The 25,772-nt window shown below is 39.7% G+C and overlaps 1 protein-coding gene across 1 annotated transcript in view; it reads right to left on the bottom strand.

Moving 5' to 3' along the window:
- Window positions 1-2,476: 2,476 nt before the first annotated feature.
- DISC1 (DISC1 scaffold protein) overlaps window positions 2,477-25,772 on the bottom strand; it is a 191,672-nt gene continuing 168,376 nt past the window's right edge. The window contains exons 12-14 of the mRNA XM_032102313.1: window positions 22,837-22,881; window positions 13,193-13,310; window positions 2,477-5,178 (exon numbers count right to left, since the gene is read on the bottom strand). Coding sequence (XP_031958204.1) covers window positions 5,030-5,178; window positions 13,193-13,310; window positions 22,837-22,881 — 312 coding nt within the window. The 3' untranslated portion in view covers window positions 2,477-5,029. The remainder of the gene's footprint in view (window positions 5,179-13,192; window positions 13,311-22,836; window positions 22,882-25,772) is intronic.

The following is a 25,772-nucleotide window of genomic DNA, read 5'->3' on the forward strand; positions in this document are numbered from 1 at the left end:
GGGGCACAGCCGAGTTGTCAGTGCTCATAAAGTCTTGTCAGTGCTGTGTACAGATGTAATGCCATGTTCTTGCTCTTCAGAGTTTCTCATCTCAGGGAGGAAAATAGCCTGGTCAACTATTCAGCTGCTGCTCCAGGAGCTCATGTTATTGAAACTAAAGGAGTAAACTGTGATGCAGTCCTGAAGATGTTCTACCTGTAGAGCTGTGCCTGGGTCTCTGCTGCTGCTCCCGAGCCTTGCCCTGGAGCTGCTACTACAGGGAATCCTGAGAGCGGGCACAGAACTTTTTTTGCGATTGAGCTGATAGACAAAATCTTAAGCCTACTTGACAAGAAAACAGAGAGGTCTTTCCTTTGGTGTTTCAAAGTCTCATTGTCAGAGAAGTAATAAATTCACGGTCATTTTCTTCTGGTAAATTGGGTCATCAGTGTGGAATGGTTTCTTAATTTTCCATTTCTCCAGTGAGATCTATCATGTGTCTCCTACCTGTGCCTTTAATATTCTCTCTCTTGCCACTTAATAAGCAGCCATACAGGAATACTATTATAAACTATTTGTTCAACTTTGCAGGTGATTACAAGAACAAATAGTCTAGTGTTGTGTTGACATCGTGTGTCCTTGACAATGCTCCAACAACCCCTTCCCAAAGATACTGTTCTTCCAGATAAGGCAATAGGGAAAGTGTGACTGAATACTGAATGTGCAGAACTCAAACATTTCCTTACTCACTCAACCCCAGATGTTCTTTTCCCAGCTCTCATATTCAAGTCTTCATTAGAAATTTGAGAGAAATGCTTTGCTGTGGCTGCTGGCTTGGCTGCTTTTCAGGTTCAGGCAGAATCTCCTTTATTCACAGGCCCTCTTTTCTTCTTTTTTTTTTTTTAATACTTCTCCAGAAACTTGTATTATCATCTTTAGCAGTGCAGAAAAATATCCAATATTTTAGAGCTTCTTTGTAGCATGTTAATCTCTGAGACTAAAAAAAAAATCTCTTGGTCCCAGTCTCATTTTCAATAGGATAGTAAACTAAGAGGATACATGAGGATTATTCTAATCTCACCCTGGAGCTCTTTCCAGCACTACTGCCTATCTGGGACCCATTATTGAACTGCCTTCTCCAGTGCTCCAGAAAACAGGCACTTATCTTGATTTAACAACTAATGATAGCAAAAGCCTGAGCTGTCATGCTTTAAAAATAATGGATTAGCTAATTGATTGTGAAAAGAAATATTAGGCTGGAGCTGAACACCCTTTGGAGTGCTCTCCTTTCCTTGCTTCCATCTTTAGTCCCTTGAGAGTATGTTTGTACACTGGGGGGGGTGTTCAACACCATCAACTACTCCCCCTACAAACCACATGCAATAGACTGGTGGAGGTGAGCTGCTTTTCCTCATCTTGCAGCTCTCCTGGAGCAGTTCATTGTGTGTGCTCTGGAAGAGCAAGGGAGCTGGGGATGTTTAACCTGGAGAAAAGGAGGCTCGGGGTACCTCATCACTCTTTAAAACTGCCTCAAAGGAGGGTGCAGCCAGGTGGGAGTTGGTCTCTTCTCACAGGTAATGAGTGACAGGACAACAAATGCACTCTAAGTGCCAGGGGAGGTTAATGTTGGATACTAGGAAAAAATTCTTCACTGAAAGGGCTGTCAAACATTGGATCAGGCTGCCCAGGGAGGTGGTTGCATCACCAGTGCTGGAGGTATTTAAGAGATGTGTAGATGTGGCACTTAGGGATGTGGTTTAGTGGTGGACTTGCTTGGCAGCGTTGGGTTACTGGTTGGGCTCTGTCTCAAGGTCTTAATCTAAATTATTTTATTATTCTATTGCTGTGGCAGAAGACAAACACACAAAGCCTTATTTGCCTATGCAGTCTTCAAACCTTTTGGGTCTGGGCTCTTGGCTAGGGACAGCACATGACCTGGGCAGAAAAGGAACTTCTTTCTGGAGATGTTCATTGTTTGCAGGTGGTGGGGAGACAGTCCACCCAGAAGTGAGAATTCTAGCAAGGATGTATGAAACTGGTGCTTGGGACACCATACACATTCTCCTGGCAATGAACATGTGTAAGAACATAACTTGGACCTCAGATACTGCTGTAGTCAGTGCACAGTCATACTAACCTCCCTTCAGCCCTTATCCATGGGTGAGGAACCGAGGGAGGGCAGGCAGGATTCAGTTGCACAGCAAGACTGAGTCAAGCTCAGACCCAAGTGCAGGTTTTACCTGTCCGTACAGCTCACTGTGTGATACTTATTTCTCCCTCTCATACTGAAAACAGCTACAGGTCAGACTCCAGTCTTGAGTATGTCTTTAGACTGCTTCCAAAAGGCACAACAGACTCCCCCAAGCAGACGAATTGCTGCTGTCAACAGCACAATAATAGTCACACACATGGTTTCTTTCTCCTTTTCTGTCCTCCACTCTCCATGATGAAATTTCTAAAATGTTGTACACTGCACAGAATGCGAACAGACATTGGGTTAGTTAAAAACATATTTCTCTTTATTTGAAAGTTTTCTATTCACAGATAAAAGGTAGTCGATACATTGCATAGTATACCTTTTGTTTAAAGTATGTTTATTATCAAATGTGTCTGAGAAAAGGGATGGTTACTGGCTCTAACTCCCCACAACAAACAGTGAAGTTAATGGAGTAATAAATTAAAGGAGTAGTAGTAGCCCATGTTACATATAAAATAGATGTTAACAGATACAAATGGAACATGAATGATGACTGATTCAGTTTCCCTTCTCCTTAGAAATTCAGTGTCTTATTAGAGTGGTTGCCTAAGTTGAGGTTTTTATTAAAATGCCGTGGTGCTCTGAAGCTTTGAAACACAAAAGCCACATAATTTTTTTAATTGAATGGGAATGTCTTCAAGAAACCTCACTAGTGGGAATGAGGGTGCTGTTCTCCTGCCCATGTGATGGTTGGGTCCTATTCCTATTGTTGAGCCCTTGCTGCTGCAAGGAGGCAGACTTGATGCTTCAGCTGTAGCTGATGCTGGCTCTAAGGCACTTCTAGGGCCTAACAGCTGTTTACATTGCAGGCACTAAGAATTCAAAGGACAAAACTCCACAGGGTGGGAGAGTGGGGTGTCATGCAACCTTAGTTTAGTGTACTGGCCATCATCTCTGGGCCTGTCCTCATGGTCCTATATAAATGCTCATTGCTGGCAATGCAGTACCCTGGGCTCTCTGTGGTATTGAACCAAAAGAAACAGTTTTAAGAGATGTGTCTTGTCAGTGTGCTCTCTCCTGTTTACCTGAACTCACGTGGGTTTCCATGAGTTCTTTCTGGCAGGCAGGTTTTCCCATGGAGCTGGTCCTGTGTGTGGGCTGAATGTCAGGGTGCCACCTGCACTTGTCTCCTGCCTTGAGCTGGAGGCAAACACCTTGTTCATCTGTTCAGGGGAGCTTCAGAAAGTGCCAGAGCTATGGTGGGGAGGTAGGTATTGAACAGGGACACGGAGAGATAAACTTGTCAAGCAGAACAGCGAGAGTTCTCCATTAGGGAACCAAGCACCAGAATCTATGCAAGCTGGAGCTCCAGGAGTCTTTACCACAATGTGAATGCTGGCCCATATATTACTCAATGAGAAAAGTCAACCATGTTCTGAATTACAGGGCTGTAATTCAACCCTGAGGATCTGATGACTACAGAAACCACCTGAGCTCTGCTGCCCTGGTTTGACAACTGTATGCCCCTGGAGGCAATTTTAATCCTGTTGTATGTCTCAGTTGCCTGGCACTTTTTCCCTCCCTCCTTCTGTACTTAACACTGAGGTAGAAGTTTCAACTAGCATTAAAACACACAAAAAATGAACAGAATCTGAGTGGGAAAGTAGTCCAATGACCTTCAAAATTTGCAAAAACACAATGTGGCTATAAATGAGTAACTTTACTAGAAGAGTAATTCTAAAAATGTCAGAAAAACAGTATCAAAAAAGTACAGTACTGAGTTGCAAGACGTTTTCTATTGTATTTTTTAAAATTCAGAGGTGTTTTTTTTTTTTTTTTTAAATTCACCCTCTGCAAAATATGGCAGGAACAGAATTTTTAATGGTATCAGAGATATACTGGTATCAAAGTACACACGGATTTTTGAAGACATTAACTCTTTTGAACAACTATCCAGTTGGCTTCAGTTGAGTATTGCTTTTATTTCCTATAAAAATACAGGTTTAAGTAGGTGTGTGTGTATATATCGACATATGTGTCTTGCAAAAAAACCTGCATTCCTTCTGAAGCTTGCAAGGAAGATCAAAGTAATGGTAGTAATCTTTACAAGGAGACTTAAATGAGTTATTGTTCATACTATATTTCAATATATGCAACACAAGTCACCAGCATAGGAATTTTTTTTTTGCCTTACAACCCCTGTAATACTAAAGAAAGTTTATATTAATACCTAAATAAATTCAGTTAAACTACTGCTATAGGGGCTGCTGTTAGTTACCTCCACTGTACTTAATACCACAGAGCAAATGAGGTCCAAATTTCAGTTGAAAGAACATGGTTAGCTTCAATTTCGCCCTATTGATTTAATTATTTGCAGGAATGTGAAAATACATTCAGCGTAAGAAAGCTGTTAAAGCCAAAGAAAAAAAAATCTTATTATTCTTAGAGCTATTTTCCAAGAAATACTAGATGTTTCAGCTTTAATGCTGCATTTTAAAATCAGGACAAAAAAATCCATGAGTAGAGGAAGACAGTGTTTATGAGCCTTCAAGGAGAGCACTTCACTGACATTAAAGGCAATTTTGCAGACTCACTTGAAATGTATCAATTTGTAATCTACACATTTACAGGAGCTGCTCTGCTCTGAAAGCTGTTTCCCAATCTGTGCCAAAACATGTGAGGCTGTGTAGCATACTTCTGATGATAGACCTCCAGGCTCTGTTTCTCCATAATTGATTTAGTTATTAGTTATGCAGGGGAGAGAAGAGATCCCTGAGGCTTAGTAAAACAGTATTCAGTTACTAAAAGCAGCCCTTTGTGAATTAATGTCATCCTACCAGCTCTTTCTGCTCATTATTCCTTCAAGTCTTGTTTTCCTGGACACCAGCTGTCACAGAGGAAGTCTCCAGCCTTTTCCTCTCCTGCCTCCTTGGCTGACTGAAGCTGCACCAGCACGGTCTGGAGTGTCTCCTTCACCACCTGGATCTCCCTCTGCAGAGACTGTGCAAGCTTTATTAAGGAATAATCTATAGGTGATTGGCAGTCCCTTTTCTCTTTCCAAGTTATTAAGTACATTCTTGTTCTGCTGTTCACAACAGATGGCCATGGCTATCTAATTGTAGCTTCAACTTCTTTCAAATTGTTTGGATTAAATATTAATACATTTCTCACACTTGCTAGCAAAAGAAAAATGCAGGCAAACTCAAGTTCTCAAGCAGCATTATTTAGCAGTTTAAAAAAGGGAGGGGATGGGGGATACTGCTTGGATACTGTTCTCATGGGAAGGAAGGAGATAAAAAATACTTGTACCATTGAGCAGCAGCAATGTTCCCTGTGCGTTCCCTGATGGATGGAGGGTGGACTTTCGCGCCAGAGACACAGACCTGGGTGGATCAGATCCCAGGTGTAGGCAGCAGGAGGAGTCTGACACACAATGCCAAGTGACCACAGCTTGTGTGGCATTAGTGAGCTCAACGTGTGCTATGCAAGGTGGGGTGGGAATCAAGGTAAGGAGCAAAATTAGCTTATAGCAGAGAAAGTGTTTCTGCTACACTTACCTCCAGAAAGCTTTCATGTTAGCTGAATTATCATTATAATTACAGTGCAGAACACACAAATATTAAGCTATATGAGACTCCACAGGGAATGCTTTGAACAAATTGAAAAGCAAAGAGGGCAGTAACAAGGTTGTACTTTTGTGTATTAAAAGGAAGAAGGCCACCTGAAAAGTATCCAATAATTAGAATAAAATGCTTCATTTGGTTAAGAAAGAGTTTTCCACATTTTATTTTCCTCTGTCTAGTTCAGGGTTCCTGCAATGAATTCAGGAAGAAACTGATGGCTAATGATTCAGCCTCTGAAAGAGACCTTCCATTTCCCTCTTTCTGCAGCTGCCCAATAACAAGAGGGAGGGTGTCAGGTGGTGACAAGGGGTGCAGCAGGGAGCAGACTGGCAGATGAAGGCAGGGCATTCACGGAGATAGTAGCAGCTGCTGACGTGCACAAGCCTGTTAAGTGGCTGGGCTTCCTTGGCAGTACAGCTTTTTGTGCTACGACTGGCCTCTCATGGCAACAAGTTTGTACTATCAATATATTGGCCTTTCTGCTGATAATCTTAAATCAACACTATCCATTCTTGGAAGAAGTGCAAGGACTGGGTGTAGCTCAGTGAGACAACCAATTTTATCCTCTCTTCTATAGCTTACACTATGTGAAGAAGAAAGCAAGCAGAGGCAAGTCAGAGCCTCTGAAATGCTAAACCAATGACCAAGTCCGTGCACAAGCCCTAGGGCCCATCCCATCCCCACTGAGGCCTCCTGGACAGGTATGGTAAAGGGCAAAGACCCCAAAAGACAGAAGTTGGTTCATTTCTAAAAGTATGTCATCAAATTATGCCAGAACCTCACTTCAAGGAAAGTGAAACAGGATGACATTGAAACAACTCAGTTTCAAAAGTACAACACACAGAAAGGATAACACACAAGGACAGGCTTTGTCCTTTGCAGAGCTCATACACTAGGAAATATTGTTTTACTTAACCCCAATGTCAACACAATGTCAAGAAAAAAAGACAGCCTCAGGTTATGTGACTGTAAAAAATAAACTGCTACTTTTGAAAAATTGTGACTGGACCATGGTAAAGCTATACAAACCACAGCTCTTTCAGGCAGCCATTATTATGCCTTTGAAAAGTCTTGGCTGCTTTTGATTCTGTTATCAATTCCTCAAAACATCATCTTTGTGTATTTAGATGCATCTACTATGATGTTTTGCCCTTAATATCTTCACGCTTACTTCTAATTTCTGGACAGCTCTGTTAATCTAAAGGGCTTCTGTCTCTGATTACGAGTAGTAGCAGCACACACAAAGCTTCTCCTATCCCAGGATCACAATGCACTGTACAAGGACAAATTAATTATGCTTTGCATCTTCTCTGAAGTAAGAAATATTATTATCCTCTTCTAAGTCCTGGATTCTCCACCCCTCTGCAACTTAATCATGAGGCTCTGCTGAAAACCTAAGTGGTAAACATAAATTCTGCAGTCCATGAGCACCATGAAACTTCTGAAGTTTTACTAATTCTGATGCGTAGTCTCTGACTACATGCTGTTACTTGTAATATTCCAAGCAATTACAAAATTCTTTTCAGGTAGAGAGAAAAAGCAAAACTGAAATGTTTCAGTGACAGTGGATGAGGAATCTTATAGGATGGAAGAAAATGAGGAAGACAGGAAAAAAACTGTTAACCAACAGAAAGACGGAGCAACAAAAAAGATGACTGCATAGTCTAACATCAGCAAGTTCCAATAACCTCATAATTAACACCACAAGCATATGTAGACAAGTAACTGTCAAATGAGCCTTTATGGCTAAGAAAAATATACGGTATATGGCTGAGCATGGCATCTCTATCCATGCACAGAGGTTATATCTGGATAAACAGCTTCACCCATTTTAAAAATGCAAATAAACAGTTCTGCATGGGTCCACATGAAAATGTGTCCTTCATGCTTTAACTCTCTAGTGCTGCCAATATGGAGCCAGTATCCAAGGCAGTAGTGAAAACAAGTGCCAACTGGGAATATTTTCTGGTCCTGCTGTCTTCCTCTGAAAACTGAGAAAATCTCCCCAATGTCAAATAAGCTGTAAATTAAGGTACTTGGGAACAGCTTCACACAAATGCAACCCATATTCAATAATGCTGCAGCTCTAACATTTTCTTGCTTGAAGCTTTTCACCTGTTTGACTTTGTCTCTTTGAAAAACATGAGCATCATGACAGAAGCCATGATTTGCAAGCAGATAAAAAGCAGGTCTAGCTACTGTAGAGACTTAATTTTTGGAAAAAATGGGGTCATTTTGCTCAATTACAGCTTCTGATCTCTCAGCATGGATGTTTAGGGAAAAGAGACAAAAAGTAGATATTATGAATCAGTTGCCTACCTATAAGAAAGGTTAGAAACCAGAAGTACATATTGTAAGATAAAAGGACATTGGAAGGGCAGTGAAGGACTACTATTACTCTGAGATAAGAGGCAACAGGATATTGGAAAGTAACTGCATTTTTTGGACATCTGAAGAAGAAATTAGTTCTTGAAAAACAGAAATAATCAGAAAGAAGTGGCTGGTTTTGGTTGTTTGGTGTGGTTTTTTGTTTTGTTTTGTTTTTAACCTGGTTAACTAACTATTCTGCTTGTTTCCAAAAGCTAAACTCCACAGTGCTCGCAGACAAGCTCAGCTCGATGTCCCACCACCTAACTGCAAGTGTCACTCCTAATCCCAGGCACCAGCACCCATGGAGGGGCTAAGCCAGCTGGAAAGCAGCTCTGCAGAAAAGGACCTTGAGGTCATGGTGGGCAATAAACTGAATATACACAAGCACTGCATCTTGGGGCAAAGGTGCCCAACAGCCTCCCAGGCTGGATTAACAAAAACACTGCCAGCAGGTGGATGGAGACGATCCTTCCACCCTAATGAGCACTGGTGAGGTATCATCTGGATGTTGTGGGCTCCACAGTAAAAGAGGAGGACTTACTGGAATGACTCCAGCACAGGACCAGTTTAATGGACTTTGGTATCCATCACACAAGGAGATGCTGAGAGACCTGGGACTCTTCAACCTGAAGAAAAGAAGGCTCACAGGATACTACCACTGTGTATAAATAGCTGAAAGGCAGGAATGAAGAAGAGGGAGCCAGACTCTTCTGACTTTTTTTGTCCACTGACAGAACAAGGAGTAACAGGGAGAAATTCCAAAATAGGAAATTGAATCTGAATACATGAAAACATTTTTTATCGTTTGAAGGTGGTCAAACACTGGACTATGTTGCACAAAAAGTTGTGGAGACTCCATCCTTGGGGATATTCAAAACTTGACAACATCCTGGACAACCTCCTCTAGGTGACCCTGCTTGAGGCAGGGAGTCGGACCAGATGATCTCGAAAAGGTCACTTCCAATGAAACCATGCTGTGATTGTGTGTGCTACATGCCAAAGGACCATTGAAGAGCCAAGACAATTCAGTAAGCATTTTGAATGACCTGGGTTTTGGCCTTTTTGAAGAGCACTCTTTGGAGCAAGGGAAAGACACTAAGCAAGTCCCTACTATTTCTGTATGAAGCCTGTGTGGTGCCACAGCAAGAGAGCAAAATGGCCTTTAGAAATCCATCAATCCATCACTTCTTACAAAATACAGAGGTATTTGCAGTAGTGCAACCAATTAGAATTTTCCCATTTACCCCCTTGATTACTGTCTCCCTCCTTCACATCCGTGAATATTTCTATAAACTAATATAATACCCCTCCCGTGCAAAACCCAAAATACTCCCCCAAAAACTACTAAACAAAAAACTGCAACAGAATGACTGCTACATATTGAAAAATTGAATACTTCAGTGGTCTGAATATCACTTGTTCCAGCAGAAAATGGAAGGCAAAGAAGCTGCAGCACCTGGAAGGAAATACACTGACCTATCCCCATCACAGCATAAAACTATACAAGTGGAACCATGTTCTCTGTGTGACATGCAGTAGGAAGGGCTCACCCTCCTGTCATCTAAAATAAAATCAAAGAGGGTGCCATTGCCACCTCTGAACTTGGAGGATCCCAAAATCTTCTACAGGTTCACCCAAAGTGAGATTCCTCACTGAGCTACAGCCAGGGCTAAATTTTACATTATTCTGTTGAAAACCTACTCTGGTGTAAAGCAAGACTTGTATGGGAGCCTGCAGCAGGATAAAGGTGAAGGGTTAGCAACATGATCTGCAATGTTTAATAATTGTTTAGGCACAAAATTCTGCTTTTGAAATAACTGATTAAAATGCCCATTTTAGGGCAAGAAAAGAAGATTGTTTTTATCATAATACTCCAGCCAGGTTTTCTTCCAACAAAGCATTTCCACCAAGAAGAACTATTACATGCATTCAAATCGTCTATCAAAATGTAACTACTAATTAAGAACAAAAATGACTGTGAAATTGCAATATAGGCTCCATTTAATTTTAGTGGGAATTCCAGGCCTTTACTATCAGGAAAGTAACACCTCTCATCAGCTCTGCAGACACCAGAACGAGTTACTTCTCATCCTTTGGTTTTTCCAATTAATGATGTGGACTGTTTTCATACACTCATTAATGATCAACCATAATTGAGTATTTTGTGGGTTTATTTGTTTATACTCCATAGAATTTAGCAAATATGTCATAGTGCTACAGAGAACTCTTAACATGCCCCTATTGTTTGATGCTTTTTATATAGAAGTGCAGTTTAATGGTTTTTGTGAAAGATTTCTACAATAAATTAGAATTGCAAGTGGGTCTGTGCCTATATTCAGGGCCAAGAAGTATCACTGGATTTCTCCTTTGTTCAGGTCATGCTGGCACTTATGACGAGCAGCATGGTTGATTTAAGTGTGCTATGCCATCAAAACATAGAATGAAAAACAATGACATCTGGGTTTTTTCTTCTAATACAAACTTAATTATTAATCAAAGCTATGACACACACTAAACATTGGCAAATGGCTCGAGAGCATCAGGAATTTATTTTTCTCAGTGGTGTCTTTAGAAGTCTTTTAATAATCAGACCACAGGACTAATTTACATCTGTGCAGCCCACAGTTAGATTTTTGACCTAATACATTTTGTAACATTTATGAATAAGGCAGTTTTTTTGGGAAGAAGATGAGAAGGATGAAAGTAAGCAGTGAATGGACTTGGAAAACTTTATCCTGTTTTCATTACTATTTCAGGTCTTTGAGCTCCTGCTCTTAGAGTTCTACAGATTTTTAACAAAGACTGCATGATTGTCCAGTACCTGTGATAGGAAATTGTTTTATCTAAAATCAAATAACTTATCATGCAAACAACAGATCCATCTATTAAATAAATTCTTCAACTGAGGTTAATTGTTGTCTCCTATCTTAGTGCTAGTTCCTGCAATACAGGCAAGTTACCAATGAGTGAAAGCTAATTTTATAGGCACTGAGCAGTCTTTATTTAAAAAAAAACAATCTACAGGTCTGTAGCACTGTGGTAGCTATTTTTCTCATTCCTTTTTGAAGTATAGCACAGTGATTACACGTACCAGATGGTAACATTTTATGCACATTGATCTGGACTACCTCTGAAATAGCAACTGAATGTTAATGAGGGGTAGCTGAATTGCTGAACTGCTTCTTTGTATGTCCCTATGTTTTAAACATGGCTTCTTATTTTGTGACTGATGGACCAGGATATCACACCGTGTGCATTTCTGTATTTAGGTAACACGAGCTGAAGTTCACTGATGATAGAGGAAGTCTGATCTCTATCAGAAAACTGTGGCTTAAAACGAGACTAATCTACAACTCTTCTGAAATTTCCAAGTATTAGTTTTAGTTTTTTAACTAACTCTCGCGGTTTCAACAGCTATGAAGAAATAGGCACGCTCCACAGAACATACAAACACTACTATTTCACATACGTCTAGTGTATTATCTTCTGGAACCAAATATGCAGTTTTCTGGCTTATTTTACCTTACCTAATAAACTATAACTATGATCAGATCTGACTGATGTGTTTGAATATTAACTTAAGTCCCCTGCAAAGAACCTGTAACTCCAACCCTCAGTGTTCTTCTATAAGGGCCACTGAGAAAAGCTCATTTGAGAGTAAATATATGCGAGGGAGAAAGGAGTTGGATGCTCTGCGCACACACACCCCCAAGACACATCCATAGAGCTCTGAAAAGAATGCACTGGGGAAACAACTGCAACCAAGCACGAACACTGCAAATATAATGAAAAGAAAGTTGAATAATCTTTCTGTATATTGTGTGTATATTGAAATGCTTAGAAAAGAAAGATTTGAAGTAGTGACCAATTACTGACTAGATTTCTCTCCTCTGATGCAAATCCCCTTCCCCCAGCACCATTCTCCCCTCCCTCTGCCCCTCACCCTTCATTCTTCTGTTACCTTTAAATAAACCAAGTTCCTAGAACAGGAAACTTGCAATGACTTGCAATAGATGCCCAATTACTTAGAACACAGTGGTATTTCCACACACTATTTATCCTTCTTTCTCTAAACTATCCCCTGCAGGGCTGTCCACCTTGACTTAATAGGAACTGAATCCTTTCTAGCACCATCATTACCTCAACTCACCTTCAGATATCTCCAAGGGCTCCTCTGCTGATCTCTGTCCCTTGAACATATTTGTCCTTCTTCATGATCCTCTCAACTGCCACCTCTTCTCTACTAAAACCTAAGCAGCTCAGTACTCTCATCTTCATCAGCTTCACTGGTTCTTACTTTCTTTACCCTTTCTTACAAGAACAAAATCTATTTTATGAAAAGTTCTTCCTATGAAAGTTACAAATGAAACAAAACTTTGTGCTCTTAAATTTTGAAAAATGGCCAAGGAATGCCTCATAAAGGTTAAGCAATCTTCAGAAAAACTGACAGATTAAGAACAGAAAGAGATAAGGGTGCATAAGACAGTATCTTGTCTGGTTACTTGCATTGGAGTGTTAGAGGCAGATTAAAATGTGTAGGATGCCACATGATGCATCTGTTGCCCATTTTCTTTAAAAAGAAAATACCCCAAACTACAGGTGACAATATGCACAGTCTGAGTCAATAATGTAGCACTTAATTCAGCCAAATCATGTTGGGAAATGCAGGTGCATGGACACTTGTATCCATGCAGCTGTTGGTGTGCTACGTATCTAATTATATGAGCATTACAAACAAAAGGATTTTAACAGTAAAATAAGGGCTTTTCAGTGCCCAGTCTTAATTTACAAAGAACTAACTCTGTTTAAAGCAATTAAAGGTGGATCAGACCACAGTGAAAATGCACTATAGGAAAACTTACTACACAAAAATGCCCATTTCATCAAGACAATCAATACTCCCATTCTTAATGTATCTAATCTACACTAAGAACTAGCATTCCATGTGAATCTGAAAGGCAAGTATTTCATGTGCATACTTACACAGATTGATATGTATCTATAGTTATAGCGAAAAGGATATGAATAACTCCTTCATCAACTCTGCAGGCGGAACTTTGCAATTGATCTTCCAGATGCACCAATTTCTCACTTATTGCTTCACATTTTTCTCCCAACTCTGCAGAAAATATGAAGAACTCCTACAGAAAGTTGAAAAAGAAAAGAAAGCACGTTTGCTGCTGACTGCACTTTTCTACATCAAATTTGCATCAAATTAAAGGGAAAATAAAATATTAGTAAGGGGATATGATACTTTGCAGTGCAAAGACATTGCCTGAAAGCAAATTCCCATTAGAGAGACAAAAAGCTGTTTCTGTATAATAAATTGGTGATTAATATGAAATGGAATGAGTTTGTGGTCTCAGTCTTCTTCCCAGCAGAAAAAAGTCATGATCTCACTTTCAGCAGACGATTAAAGGGGTATGAAGACTGAACTGCTCTCCTTCTTCCCTGTTGTCTCACCACAGCAGGGGAGGGAAATCTCCTGCTAACCACCCCATTAAGGTACCCAAATTTCAAGTTGGTCATATAAATATGATTTACACTTTTAGGTCATGTAAATATTTCAAGCAGCATCATTTTGGTAACTCTTACACACATAAAATATATTTTTATTTTTGAAGAAAAATCTGTCTAGAGTACTTGGGGACTTTGCTCAAGCAATCAAAGAAAATGCATCAAAGTCTTTGACATTACAAGATGAAATTATGCTTTTTTTACTCAGTTATCATTAAGCAAGATTAAATTTTCAAAAATAATGCTTCTCTATTTAGAATTTACACAGGCAAATACTTTTTCTATTTTAAACTGAGTATTTTAAACCAGTTTCAAAGCCCTTCTCATAAGTTTTTTCAGATAGATACACTCCACAAGGGTAATTGCTATATTATATATTTTGCATTGAGTAGTACTTTGAGAATTGACCCAAATAGGCAGCAAATATGAGAAGAGGAAAAGAAAAAAATCAATTCGTGCAGCTCTGGGACAAGCCTTTCCTCTCACTCCCACAGCACCATACATCTACAGTAATGACAGGGGTTATTTGTAAGAAAAGGTTATGGTGCCAAGATGAACTTCTGCTGGAACCATGTTAAAAAAAAAATTAGTAATTCATCAGCTGGAATCCAGAAAACTGGATCATCTCTAGACCTAGTCTGTGCACTCATCAATAAAGCTAGCTTCTAATGTGGCCATATATTATGTGCAGAAAGTTTTTCTCCTCAAAGGAGAAAAATACTTGGGGGTGTTTGCACTTATCTGTTGCTGTAAGACCAGACATCAGTGGTTGTTCAAGAGAAATCAAACCTTCAATCAAAGGCCTTTCAGAGAAATCATGCTAACACTTGTTGGAATGCTGCCCATTGTGAAACAATCTGAGTTTTGGTGAACACATTTACCAGATCTGCATTGTGTGCTATCCTTTCACTTTGCATCACACAGTGCATACACGGAGTTGAATGCCAGAAGAGCTCTGTGTGCTGGCACATCCTCTGTTATGGCACAGAGCTTTACCTTTCTGCTTTCCTTGGGCCCTTCCCAGACATGGCTATCCATCAGATCCCACTAGGACCAGCTGCAGCTCAGCCCCTGGATGGGTGGATTGGTTAAGAGGTTATGTCGCAAACCCCTGCAGCTTAGACACAGAGGAGCACAACGTCCAAGTCCCTGGCTCTGCACACAGAACCAGAGCTGCCACTTCCAGGCATTACCAAACCTGAGAATTGACAGCAGCACTCCACAGAATGCATGGCTGTGAAAAAGACCCACTGTTTTTAAAGCGAGAATATGGGAGGAGAAAGCAAACATTCTCCTTGCAGAAACTAGGAATGTCTTTTTCTCAAGATCAGGGACAGAAGATGAGGAAAAGTCTTCCATCCAGCTACTAAATTATCATTCAGCATACCAGCAGGACTCCATATGCTGTTATGGGTGGGATAACCCAGGCCATTTGTATCAATAGAAAGCTCTTAGGGAATCATTCTGTGACACACATGCAATAACAGACGACAGTCATCCAAAAGAACTTGGGTCTTAGGCTAAACAAGTCAGTAAACTGAAAAAAAACCCCAAGTACTCTGAAAGCACATCTAAAATTATGACCATGTAGAGAAAGCTCCACCTTTGAACACTGATTTTTCTCTAACAGTTAATTACACATAAGAAAATCAGTCTTCCCATAGCCCTCATTTCAAACAGAAGAACAACAAGCAAAGAACGCTCAGTGCTGCACAATCAGTGGACAGTTAATTTAGGAAGAACAGCTTTTAATTCCTGCACAAACTCTTAAGTAGCACTCTGACAAACAAAAGCTGCAAGTGAAGTATTCAAACCAGATGCTTTCTACAGACTGTGTACTTCAACAAAATGAATTAGTCCTGTACAGATCTTACAGACACATAAAAAGCACATTCTTGCTCTTATTACATCAAGATATTGAATACTTTAGTCTGATCCAGGTACTGCCTTTATCAAAAATTATTACTTCATGAGATTTTGGATCACATTCATGCTTGCCAAGCAGGATGACACTTCTAACCCTGATTTGAAATCACCAGTTACTACAGACAGACAAATTTTTAGAAGTACATGTTACAGTACACTCCTGAATACCTGTGCCATTAAGTATATTTAAATATAAACAAATGTCCAAAGGTATGCATTACAGTAAGGTACCCCTTTCTCTTTTATGGTACCATTATGGCAGGAACATTTATGCAGGTAATTGGTCACACAATTAGCTCTATCAGTAGTTGCTGTATGAGAAGATACATTTTCTCCACTTTAAAACTGCCCCCACATTTCCTACCTCATACATGCAAATACAATTAATTCACTGAGCAGCTATAAAAAGTACACTGGCTGGATTTGCCTAGCTCTGCTGTGAAAATCCGCAGTGGAAGACTTTTCCCTATTCACAGTGTCAGTGAATGTACAGGACAAAATGGGCCTTTTAGACTTAACCCCTCACTGAACTTCAGGTGAGTCAAAAGATGCTGGAGGCAGCATTTAGATACCTGGGTGATAAAACAAGCTCCGTGTTGCGAGCATGGCCTCACTCTAATGTGCACAGATCCTTAAAACCCAGAATAAAATTTCACTACAGCCTGAAAGCCATAGTGAATGAAGCTGGATGATTACACTTACTGGTGCACTGCTACATAATCTGATGTCACGTTTGACATTTTATTTTCCCTTTTAAAATAAAACTTTACAGCCAAGTAAAGAAAGGTTCCAGGAAGGACAAAAGGAAGGAACCCAGCAAACAAGCCCCCAAGACTGTAGGGTTTCAGGTGAATGCTTGTTCTGCAGCAAAGGCATCTCACTGTGGGAGTACAGTGCTTTGCATCAGTACTAATCTGTATTTTGAGTACTAAGCCTTGGGGAGTAGCTTCCACCCCACTGCAGTTCCAGTAAAGGCCTTTATTGATGCATTGGTCTTGCACTAAACATGCTCAGAAATAAGAGACTAAAATTTTTAACCCACTGGCTTTAATTCCCTTGTCAACTGTATACTTAGATTCTCAGTTAAAGTAATATGTCCGTTCTACCGCATATGAAAAAGTGCAGAGTATTCTTCCTGAATGAAGTACATAATGGTACATAATGAATCGTCCAAAAATGTAACAAAAATCCTGTTTACTTTGGAAATTAAGACAAAGGAACAATAAATACTACAAAAATGTAACCAGTTGTAACAACAACATAGGAAGACAGGGAAATCTAAAAGAGTAAAAGTCAGATCAAACTTGTTTAGGCATTGAAACCAATTTAATCATAACTAAATGGCTACAGTTGCACTGCAGAGTAACGAAAATAACTCTGTAAGATCAGGGTTATATTTAATTAGTCTTTAACTCCTAGTAATGCAGCTTAATTTCTCTTTATTGCAGCCATAATAGTGTATGGATAAACTATTTCTGCACCTACATAACCCAGCTGCCTTTGTAGCTGAAATGAGAAGCTCCTCCAATACCTTAGACAAGCATCAACTCTCAGGAACTTACTTGCAGGTGTCACGTGAAAAACGCAGGAGAACCATCATATAAATTATGATTATCCAGAACTTACATGATTAAATAAATAAATATGAAAATGGAAATGGAAGAAACATACAGTGCTCTCAAAAATACATAAGAATAATTCCAAATATTCAATCAATTCCACAGCTTCTGCCTCCAGACTCTTGTTTAAAAAATGTTTGATAGCCCAGAGAAGTAGATAGAAAAGATTTCTATTAGGGCCTTTCATGCCTGGTAACATCACTGGTAGCATTTTTATTTCACATTTGTCTATGTAGGCAGGAAAACCCCTGTCAGTGATACACAAACTATTCAGAACAGCTCCTGGTTGGAAACTGGCATTTTACACTGATCAACAATATCTCTGAGAGGAAAGTGGACTCTGCCTCAAGCTCAACTTATTAATAAAATACAACTCATCCAAGCTTGTAGGTTATGTCAATGCTACAAGATGCTGTAGGTCTTAAGACTTTGGTTATTTTTGCTCTAATGGCATTTTTAGGAAGCAGCTGGGAGAGATTGCAGGAGTCAGGAGAGAGCTGAAATGCAATATTGCTTTATGGATTTTTCTGTGAACAAGGAATGTAGCTGGCTGGTATTTTTTTTTTACCTCTAAACCCTTAAGGAGGTGAAAACAGCACAAATATGGGTATGATTTACTTTTTAAGGTGCAATTCTTCTGCCTTCTCAGAAAAAGTAGAAATTCTCATTCTCTCCCAAAGATGTGAAATTCCAATGCAAGAAATGATAAGAACAGACAAGGTTCCAGCTGATCCACTGCTGTAGCATCAGCATATTGCATCAAGAGCAGAGGTAATGGTTTTCACTTTAGTCTTATGCATTTTGTTTTACCTTTTTACCAGTAATTATAGTCACTTATGAGCAACAGCTCCTCGACAGCATTACTTGAGGAAAATGTTTGATCAGCTTTGCCAGTGCAAACACCTTCTGTGCTCTTCAATCTAGTTCAACAATTTTATACAGAAGAACCGGTATTGTAGTAGCTAGATTATTTTAATTCTATTAGGGATTAGAGTCTTTGGTGGTTGTGCTGAGAAGGAAGATTCCCAGATATATCCTTAAAATTCATTCTTCCTACAGAGGAACTTTTGTAAAAGGGCATTGCCTTACTTCCAAGCAGCAATATCATAATCCCAATAAAATAGAAGCTTTAGGAGACCTTCTGCAGAGTCAAAGCCAGATTTCTTTCACTGCACTAAACATTCTCTCCCCCATAATAGTTAAAATAAAATAACATAAATAACAACTACAAAAAGTTGCCCTTACAGGCAGATACTTCATATTATGGTACAAGCTTTAGAACAGTGATCTACAGTTGGCAGAAGTGCTGCATGTTTACCCTCGATCTTTGCAGAAGTTAATGGCAATTGTCAGCACTAGAAACTCCAGAATGTTAGGCCAAGGCATATCTTAAATAATTACTAGAAACAAAATGCAACCATCCGTGTCTGTCCTGCTCGAGCAGATGCTTCAGTCACACGCAGGCTAAGCACACATGCCCTCAGATAAATGAGCTGCACGGCCATGAGGTGTCCAAGGTGCAGGGGAGGAACAAACAACAATTTGTGTCTGCTCTGCATCCCAGATTTCCTGCCCCATGTGCATTGTCCCAGGCAGCTGCTGTAGATGAGGAAGGCCACTGAGAACAATGCATGTTACTCAGCACCATTATGGCAAGGCTGCCCAGGAAGCAGCCAGGGACCACCAGAGCCTGCTCTGTCACTTGCAGTGTGACCAAGCCTGCTGTGACTGTCCTCAGCTGGTGTCTGCACACATGGCTCCTTGCAGCTGACATGAGGTCTGGTGGTTCTGGTTGCAGGGTACAGGCTGCTCCAGGGCTAAACCACCCTTGCACTGAGCAGGTTTTCCCCCTGCTCCAAATCAAGATGGTTGTATTTCATTTTACCCTTACATAGCACACAACAATAACTAACAGTCCTCCTATTTATTTATGCTCCTTCAACTACATGTTTTATGTGGTTGAAGACTTTGCTTTTCAACCAGACTAGGATTTCTAAACATTTTATTTCTATTCCTTTCCTTCTTTTCCTCACTGTGTTCCTGTCTTCTACAGAGGGAGGTGTCCAGACCAGAGCCATAGTCCTCTGGAGGCTCTGGCATTCTCAGCTAAGCACAGTAATTATTTCTGTCTTACAACTGACATTCCCAGTAATGAGCTGCAAATGGCATTTGCCCTTTCTTCCAACACAATGAAGGTAATGAATCCCACTATATTTGTAGTCCACTATAAACCTAGATTCTTCTTCTGCAGTATTGTCAACTTAGCTGCTATTTACCATCTGTATACGTAAATCCGACTCTTTTTCTGCCTCAAACGTAATTTGCACCTGTCTTTCAACATATCCCTTCTTATTGATTTCAGACTATTCTTTCAATCTATCAAGACCATTTGGAACTCTAATCCTAATTGAAATTATGTTGACTGGCACATAAACTCCTGGCCTACCTCCTTTTTAAAGGCAAACACAAAATCTGCCTTTTACTGATCCCTTGGGACTTCCAGCTCCCTCTAGGAGTTTTCAAAGGAGCTTGTTAATGGTTTGGAGATTGTTTTTCTTGGCTCCTATGCGCTCAGAAGAAATTTCATCAGTCTAGCCTGACTTGAGTACATCTCATTTGCCTTTGGATCTTTTACTGCATTTGTCTCTTGCTAGCTTGTAGTGAATACTAGGAGCATTACATAACTGGACATAGCTTATAATCTTTAGAAAGACCAAAAGCACAGAGAGTAAGGAGGAAAAAAATTCTGATCCCATTTATTTTCTCATTCACCTTCGCTATTAGAAAACACACATGGTTTCTTTCACCTTTCCCTTACATCCATCTTATCCCTGAACTCCCTTGCCATTTCACATGTCTTTTGTTTAATGCAGCTTAGTGTGCTCGGGGGTCTTGCTGCTGCACACTTATGCTGTGCAGTACCATTTTAAGCTCATTCTTAGAAACACTTTTGTCCTGTCCTTTTCAAAACTTCTGAGCCACTGAAAAACTGCTGACATAGGTATGTAGTCTGTGACTGTGTTTGCACTTCTCTGCACCAAAAGAAGATGGTGCTGTACTATAAACCTGATGTCATCTGGATAGTACCAAAGAACATCTGCTCATTCCTTCTCCTAGAGAGTTTGTCCCACAGAAACCCCCCTATTGTCTCCCTGGTTTTGTTTAGATGAGCTTTTCTTTTGTGGAGGTAGCTATCTAACTTTCATCAGAAGAGGGATCAAGGTTGTTTCCCAATTACTTTTGCTCTTATCACCTTCCACTTACAGACTGCTTGCTTGTTCCATCAGCGTGGTTATATATATTTAGGAAACTTAAACACTACAACACACTCCCCCACTTTCTCATATGCAACAATTTAGGCATAAAGCCTTCCAGCCAGCTGTGACCTACCTCTTTCCCACCATCACAGCTTTTCCCACACTCCCTTTGCTAGTACTGATCCCCTTCCCTTCTCCACATGCGAGTGTTAAATGACTCATCAGAATTACAGTCCAATGTTGGCAATTCTTCCCTTCATGTATCTTCCATTACAGCTACAGAGGAGTGTCCCTGGAAAAGCATCTATGCAGGAATAGAGCTTTTCACTGCCTTCCAGCACCCTGCTGTGGCCTGACAGCAGTCTTCCTATTCTCATCCATAGTAGATTGAAGACCTTCCCTAATTGCAAACTTCCTAAAATGAGAGCACACTACTGCACTGGCTCATTTAATTACACTGGGACAATTCCAGCTCCTGCTGTGGGAGGATGAGGCTATTTACTAACTTACCAATAAAAATGCACAGTGGGTCAGGACTTGGAAAAAGAAACCGAAGTACCAAACTGTTTTCCCGTGTCCACACCCTGCTGTGCAAGGAGTCAGCATAGCTGGGTTGCATTTATAGGTGGTTCCTAGCATTGTTCATTCCCATCTCTGCTCCCAAGTCACTAAGATGTAACAATCTGGAATGACTAACTGGGTGCTCTCCTGCAGGCAGCAGGGAGACTGACCAGTGTGAATTTAGGGGACCAGAGCATCAAAGGTACATTTAGGCAAAACCTGACATTGTACAGGCTGCTGACACTTTCACGTCACTTCAAGGAGAGCTCTCTACAAGTCACCATCAATCCAGCCGTGGCAGTGTGGTAGAGCCTGGTTTCTCGCGTATTTCCATTTCTTTTATTTCTATCGTTGCTTTATATTCTCTTTATGCACTTTTGTCCCCCGCCCCCCCTTAAAAATTCAAAAGTCTCTCTGCTTCTGAGGACTGTAAGATATTAAGCTTTTGGTGCACACTTCTATAGTGGCAGCCCTGTATATTGTGAACTCTGGTGCCCTCAGTATTTTGCCCTGATGGCAGTAGGGCTTTTTGCTGCCCTTTATCCCATGGGATTACCTGCTCCTATTTCATGTCATCTACGGACACAAGCAGCTGCACAGTTTAACTATAATTCACAGCAAAGTTCACTGATCAGAAAGGCCATTTGCATTTCCTGCAAAGTTCACCTTCATTCTCAAGGCTTCCTGTTTTTATTTATGCTGAACTCACACAAAGCCAAGCAGTCTATCCTAGGTGTGACCTCATTTCACAGTCTCCTTGAGCACAATCTGAGCTTGGTGTTGCAGCTAGATTATCTTTCCTGGAGCATTCCAGCTGCTCCACAGTCTTTGGACTCACTGGTGGGAATCTAAAGAAATGCCTCATCTGAATAGTTATCCTAAACCTTAATATTTATTTATTTAATAGTTGTTTGGCTCGGAACACTTGTCACTTGTACTTGACAGGAGGCATGGATGCTGTTAGGGAAGGTGAACTGGGGGTTACTTGTCCATGTAATTTATTTGCTGGCTGGACACAATGCTTGGATACTAAATTTCCTTAATATGTAAGTTGCAACCCAAGGCATACCGATATAAAAATGGACCAGACTGAACCAGTACTCTTAGAACCAGGGTAACTCTCCTTACACATGTATTACCTTAACTCTTAGTGTGTAGGTAGACAGAGTTTTGTATTTTTTTGTGAGTGGATTTTTCTCACAGGCCACACATGTCATGTTACTCAATTATCCTAGCTTTCTTAAATGCATGAACTAGGTTCTGGCACATTTTTATTTATGAAAATGGTGTAAAATTACAAACATCCAGTATTTTCATTCAGACGAAATTCCTGTTACTGGGTATTCTGCTGCAGTATGTTGTCTGCTTTTATACTTCAAAAATAAATTCAAAGGTATTTTTAGTGGCACACAAGAAAACAACCTAAGCATAAAGATTTTGTTCCACTCTTAAGCATCATGACAGTGCTACTGTGGGCCTGGCTAAATATTACTCCTTCACCCCAGTGTGTTCATCCTGTAGTTGGTATGTGTTAAAAAAATTAGCACAGGATTTAACTATAAACTCCCTGAAATACTCAGCAATTATGCCATTATTTTCAATGGGAAAAAAAGGAAAAAAGGAATGAGCCCACTCTAGTTGTAATTGTGTTGCTTTCCCAAGTGTTCACACATTCTAGCAATTTTTAAGCAAAGGTAACACTATAAAAACAAGAGTCATTTGTTCTAATTGAGACAAAGAATAGTCTGTACAATATCACCACTTTATACTGCCTAGGAAACACTTACCTCAGATAAATGACCCTCTGCTCCAAATGAAATGTCTTCCATAACCTGTTAGAGATAAATTATTAAGTATATAGTAGATACATGCTATATAAACAGTATGATTTTAATGGAACTTATAAAAACCATATAGCACAATAAAAAGTTATGTAAGCTGAACAATTGCATCAATTTTCTTCACATGCATGAAAGATTTAAATTGCATCTGTAATGGAGCAGTGGCAGCCACCCAATATTTAAAACTATATTTGAATACATTTTATTAAAGCCTGCTTTGGCTTCCCACTTAAAACCCACAAGGAATACTGCCTCTAAAACTGAAGGACTAACTATAGATTGAAACAAACTTTTCTATCAAGCTCTTGCAGATCTGTACACCATTCAAGAGTCTACAGACTTTTTTTTTTGGTACGAACCCTGTAAATTGTTTCGGGCAGGAGAAATGAGAGACCCCATCAATGTTTCCTATTGGTAACAAATACTAACTATAGTCAGTTCCTCCTTCAAAACTTCCTTCATTAGTGAAGTCTATAAGAAATTAGCCAATGTTTCATTGACTGGCTGAGGAGCAAAGAAATTTGATGTTCCCGATGTTTGATGTCATTGGGAAATCATTAATACTTATCACAAGAGTGTTATTGACAATAAACTGAGATAGGGATATTGCTTTGGTATGCACACACACACACACACACAATAAAAGTCCAAAATCATTAATTTGCCATAAAATCACAATTGTTATTGGATACTATTTTCAGCAATCAATCTGAAAAGAGGTTTAAATTTGTCTTGCCTGTAATATTAATTTTCTGATGGTATTTTTACTGCTAAATTACATGTAAGCATTAAGCTTACTGAGATGCAACCCCTACCTAAAGAGCTGGCATTTTTACCAGCGGACACTCCACCCCAGTCTCAGATGCAGCAGAGGGGCACCGTGCTGCAGAGCTCCACATGTGGCTGCCCAGTGAGGATCTGACCATTGTGTACAAGCCAGCTGCCTCTTGCCACTGCCATCCTTTCCAGCTTGGATCAATGCAAGAAACACGCAAACGCTGACTTTCACTAATGCTTAATGCTGACATTTAAAACTAAGATTAAATTTTAAATTTCCAAATTATTTTCTAAGCTCCACAAATACACCATTTAATTAAAGCTCAGATGAATGCACAGTTTATTTAGCTTTCAAAAGGCTTTGTCCTTTACACATTACACGTTTGCCTCCTGGACCACAGGCCATCCCAATGCACAGTAATGAGTTACAGTCTGCTCACAAAGGTTTTCTTGATGCTTGCCACCACTGAATTCTGAAAATGTTGTATCATGTTCTGTGATAACTTCTTTTTAATGGCAGACACCACATTAAATATTTTTTCATGATGGTCCATTTGGTATTACTTAGACCTTGGTACCTTTTTAAAACTTAAACACATGAAGGCTTACAATTATAGAACGTTTTTCCAACACCAGAGTGATCTTCAGCTGACCCCAAAACATCATCCCAGATGGCCAGACTGAAGTATGTAGAGGAGAGGAAAAGACAGCAGGCCTTACTCTCATCCCTGTTCTCTATCTCTTTCATGATGAAAAAGTGAGAAATTATCTACAAACAATTCTGATGGAACAACTACCAAAAATGCTAACTTACAGAAGGCAAAACTACTGAATTTTGGATTTTACCTTGTAACTTTAATCACCTCAATTTTCTTGAAATCTAGTAGGTGTTTCTTTCCTTCATAGTGATTAAGAGGAAGCACTGCACAGCATGCCAGAGAGCAGAAGAAGAAAAAAGGACAGGTCAGGAACTCAAGCCTGCAGGTGCACGCACACCCATGTTCATGAGGTTACTTGCTGTTAGGGAGGTCCCAGCACACACAAATCTCTCCGTTTATTAGTTATCACTGGTGGTTTTGCTGTTTTTAAAAGCTTTTTATAAACGCTTTTGCTTACACATACATTATCAAGAAGGAAAAAAATAAAGCAAGATATTATAAGGAGTGGAACAAGCAGGCATTAATGTCTGAAGAGAAATGAAATAGTACTGCATATTTTAGAAATCACCCAGATATGCATCTAGCCATGTAGTAATTATCATTGCAATTTCCACCTCACTCAGTTTAAAAGCGTGGCACATTTGTGGGATGAAAACTGAAACTCCCCTTTAATTCTTCAGAGACTTAGAAGAAAATCAAGCCCAAATAAGCACAAAAAGTCTGAAATGATGGGACACCCTAATTTCATCAACACAGCTACAAGCTGGAACGTACACACCTATGTGAGAATTCAAGAATCTGTATCAAATACATTAGACAAGCTGACTGTCACATGACTGAGGGTAGCAATATTGTCTGCAACTTTGCTCCAGTGTTTTTAAAAAAAAAAAAAACATTGATAGTCTAATGAATTATCTGCCACTGAGAGAAGCACATCTAATTTAAGCAACTCAGAGTGGTTCACAGGTTGATTTTTGCTGGGCCCACTTTATTTAGTTTTCACCAAAACATCATTAATGATGTTTCAACAAGCTGAGCTGCCAATGCATCTGATTTTCATCCCTAGTTAACAGTCAGTGTTATAAAGGAAGCTTGATTTACTGAATTATTTTGGGATGCCAGTCTACCACATAAAAACTGAGGGGAAAAAAAACAATCAGCAGTCTCTTAGAAAGCACAGTTATGAAAACTATAAAATAACTGTTGACAGTTAATAAACCTGTGCTCACATGATAGTAAAAGAACAAACTTTCAAAGAATTTATACCTTACACATTTTTATACCAGAATATGTCATATTTTATGATTCAGTGAGGATATTTAATTAAAAATGATAAATGGCCCCTCTGCAAAGCAGTATCTGAGGATCTAAGAGAATGGCTCTTTCATCTATTTTGGTTTTCTTATTATTGCTATGTTTCTTGTTGCTTGTTTTTTTTGCTTTCTA

This window comes from Corvus moneduloides, chromosome 3 (assembly GCF_009650955.1).
Source record: "Corvus moneduloides isolate bCorMon1 chromosome 3, bCorMon1.pri, whole genome shotgun sequence".
Classification (NCBI taxonomy): Eukaryota; Metazoa; Chordata; class Aves; order Passeriformes; family Corvidae; genus Corvus; species Corvus moneduloides.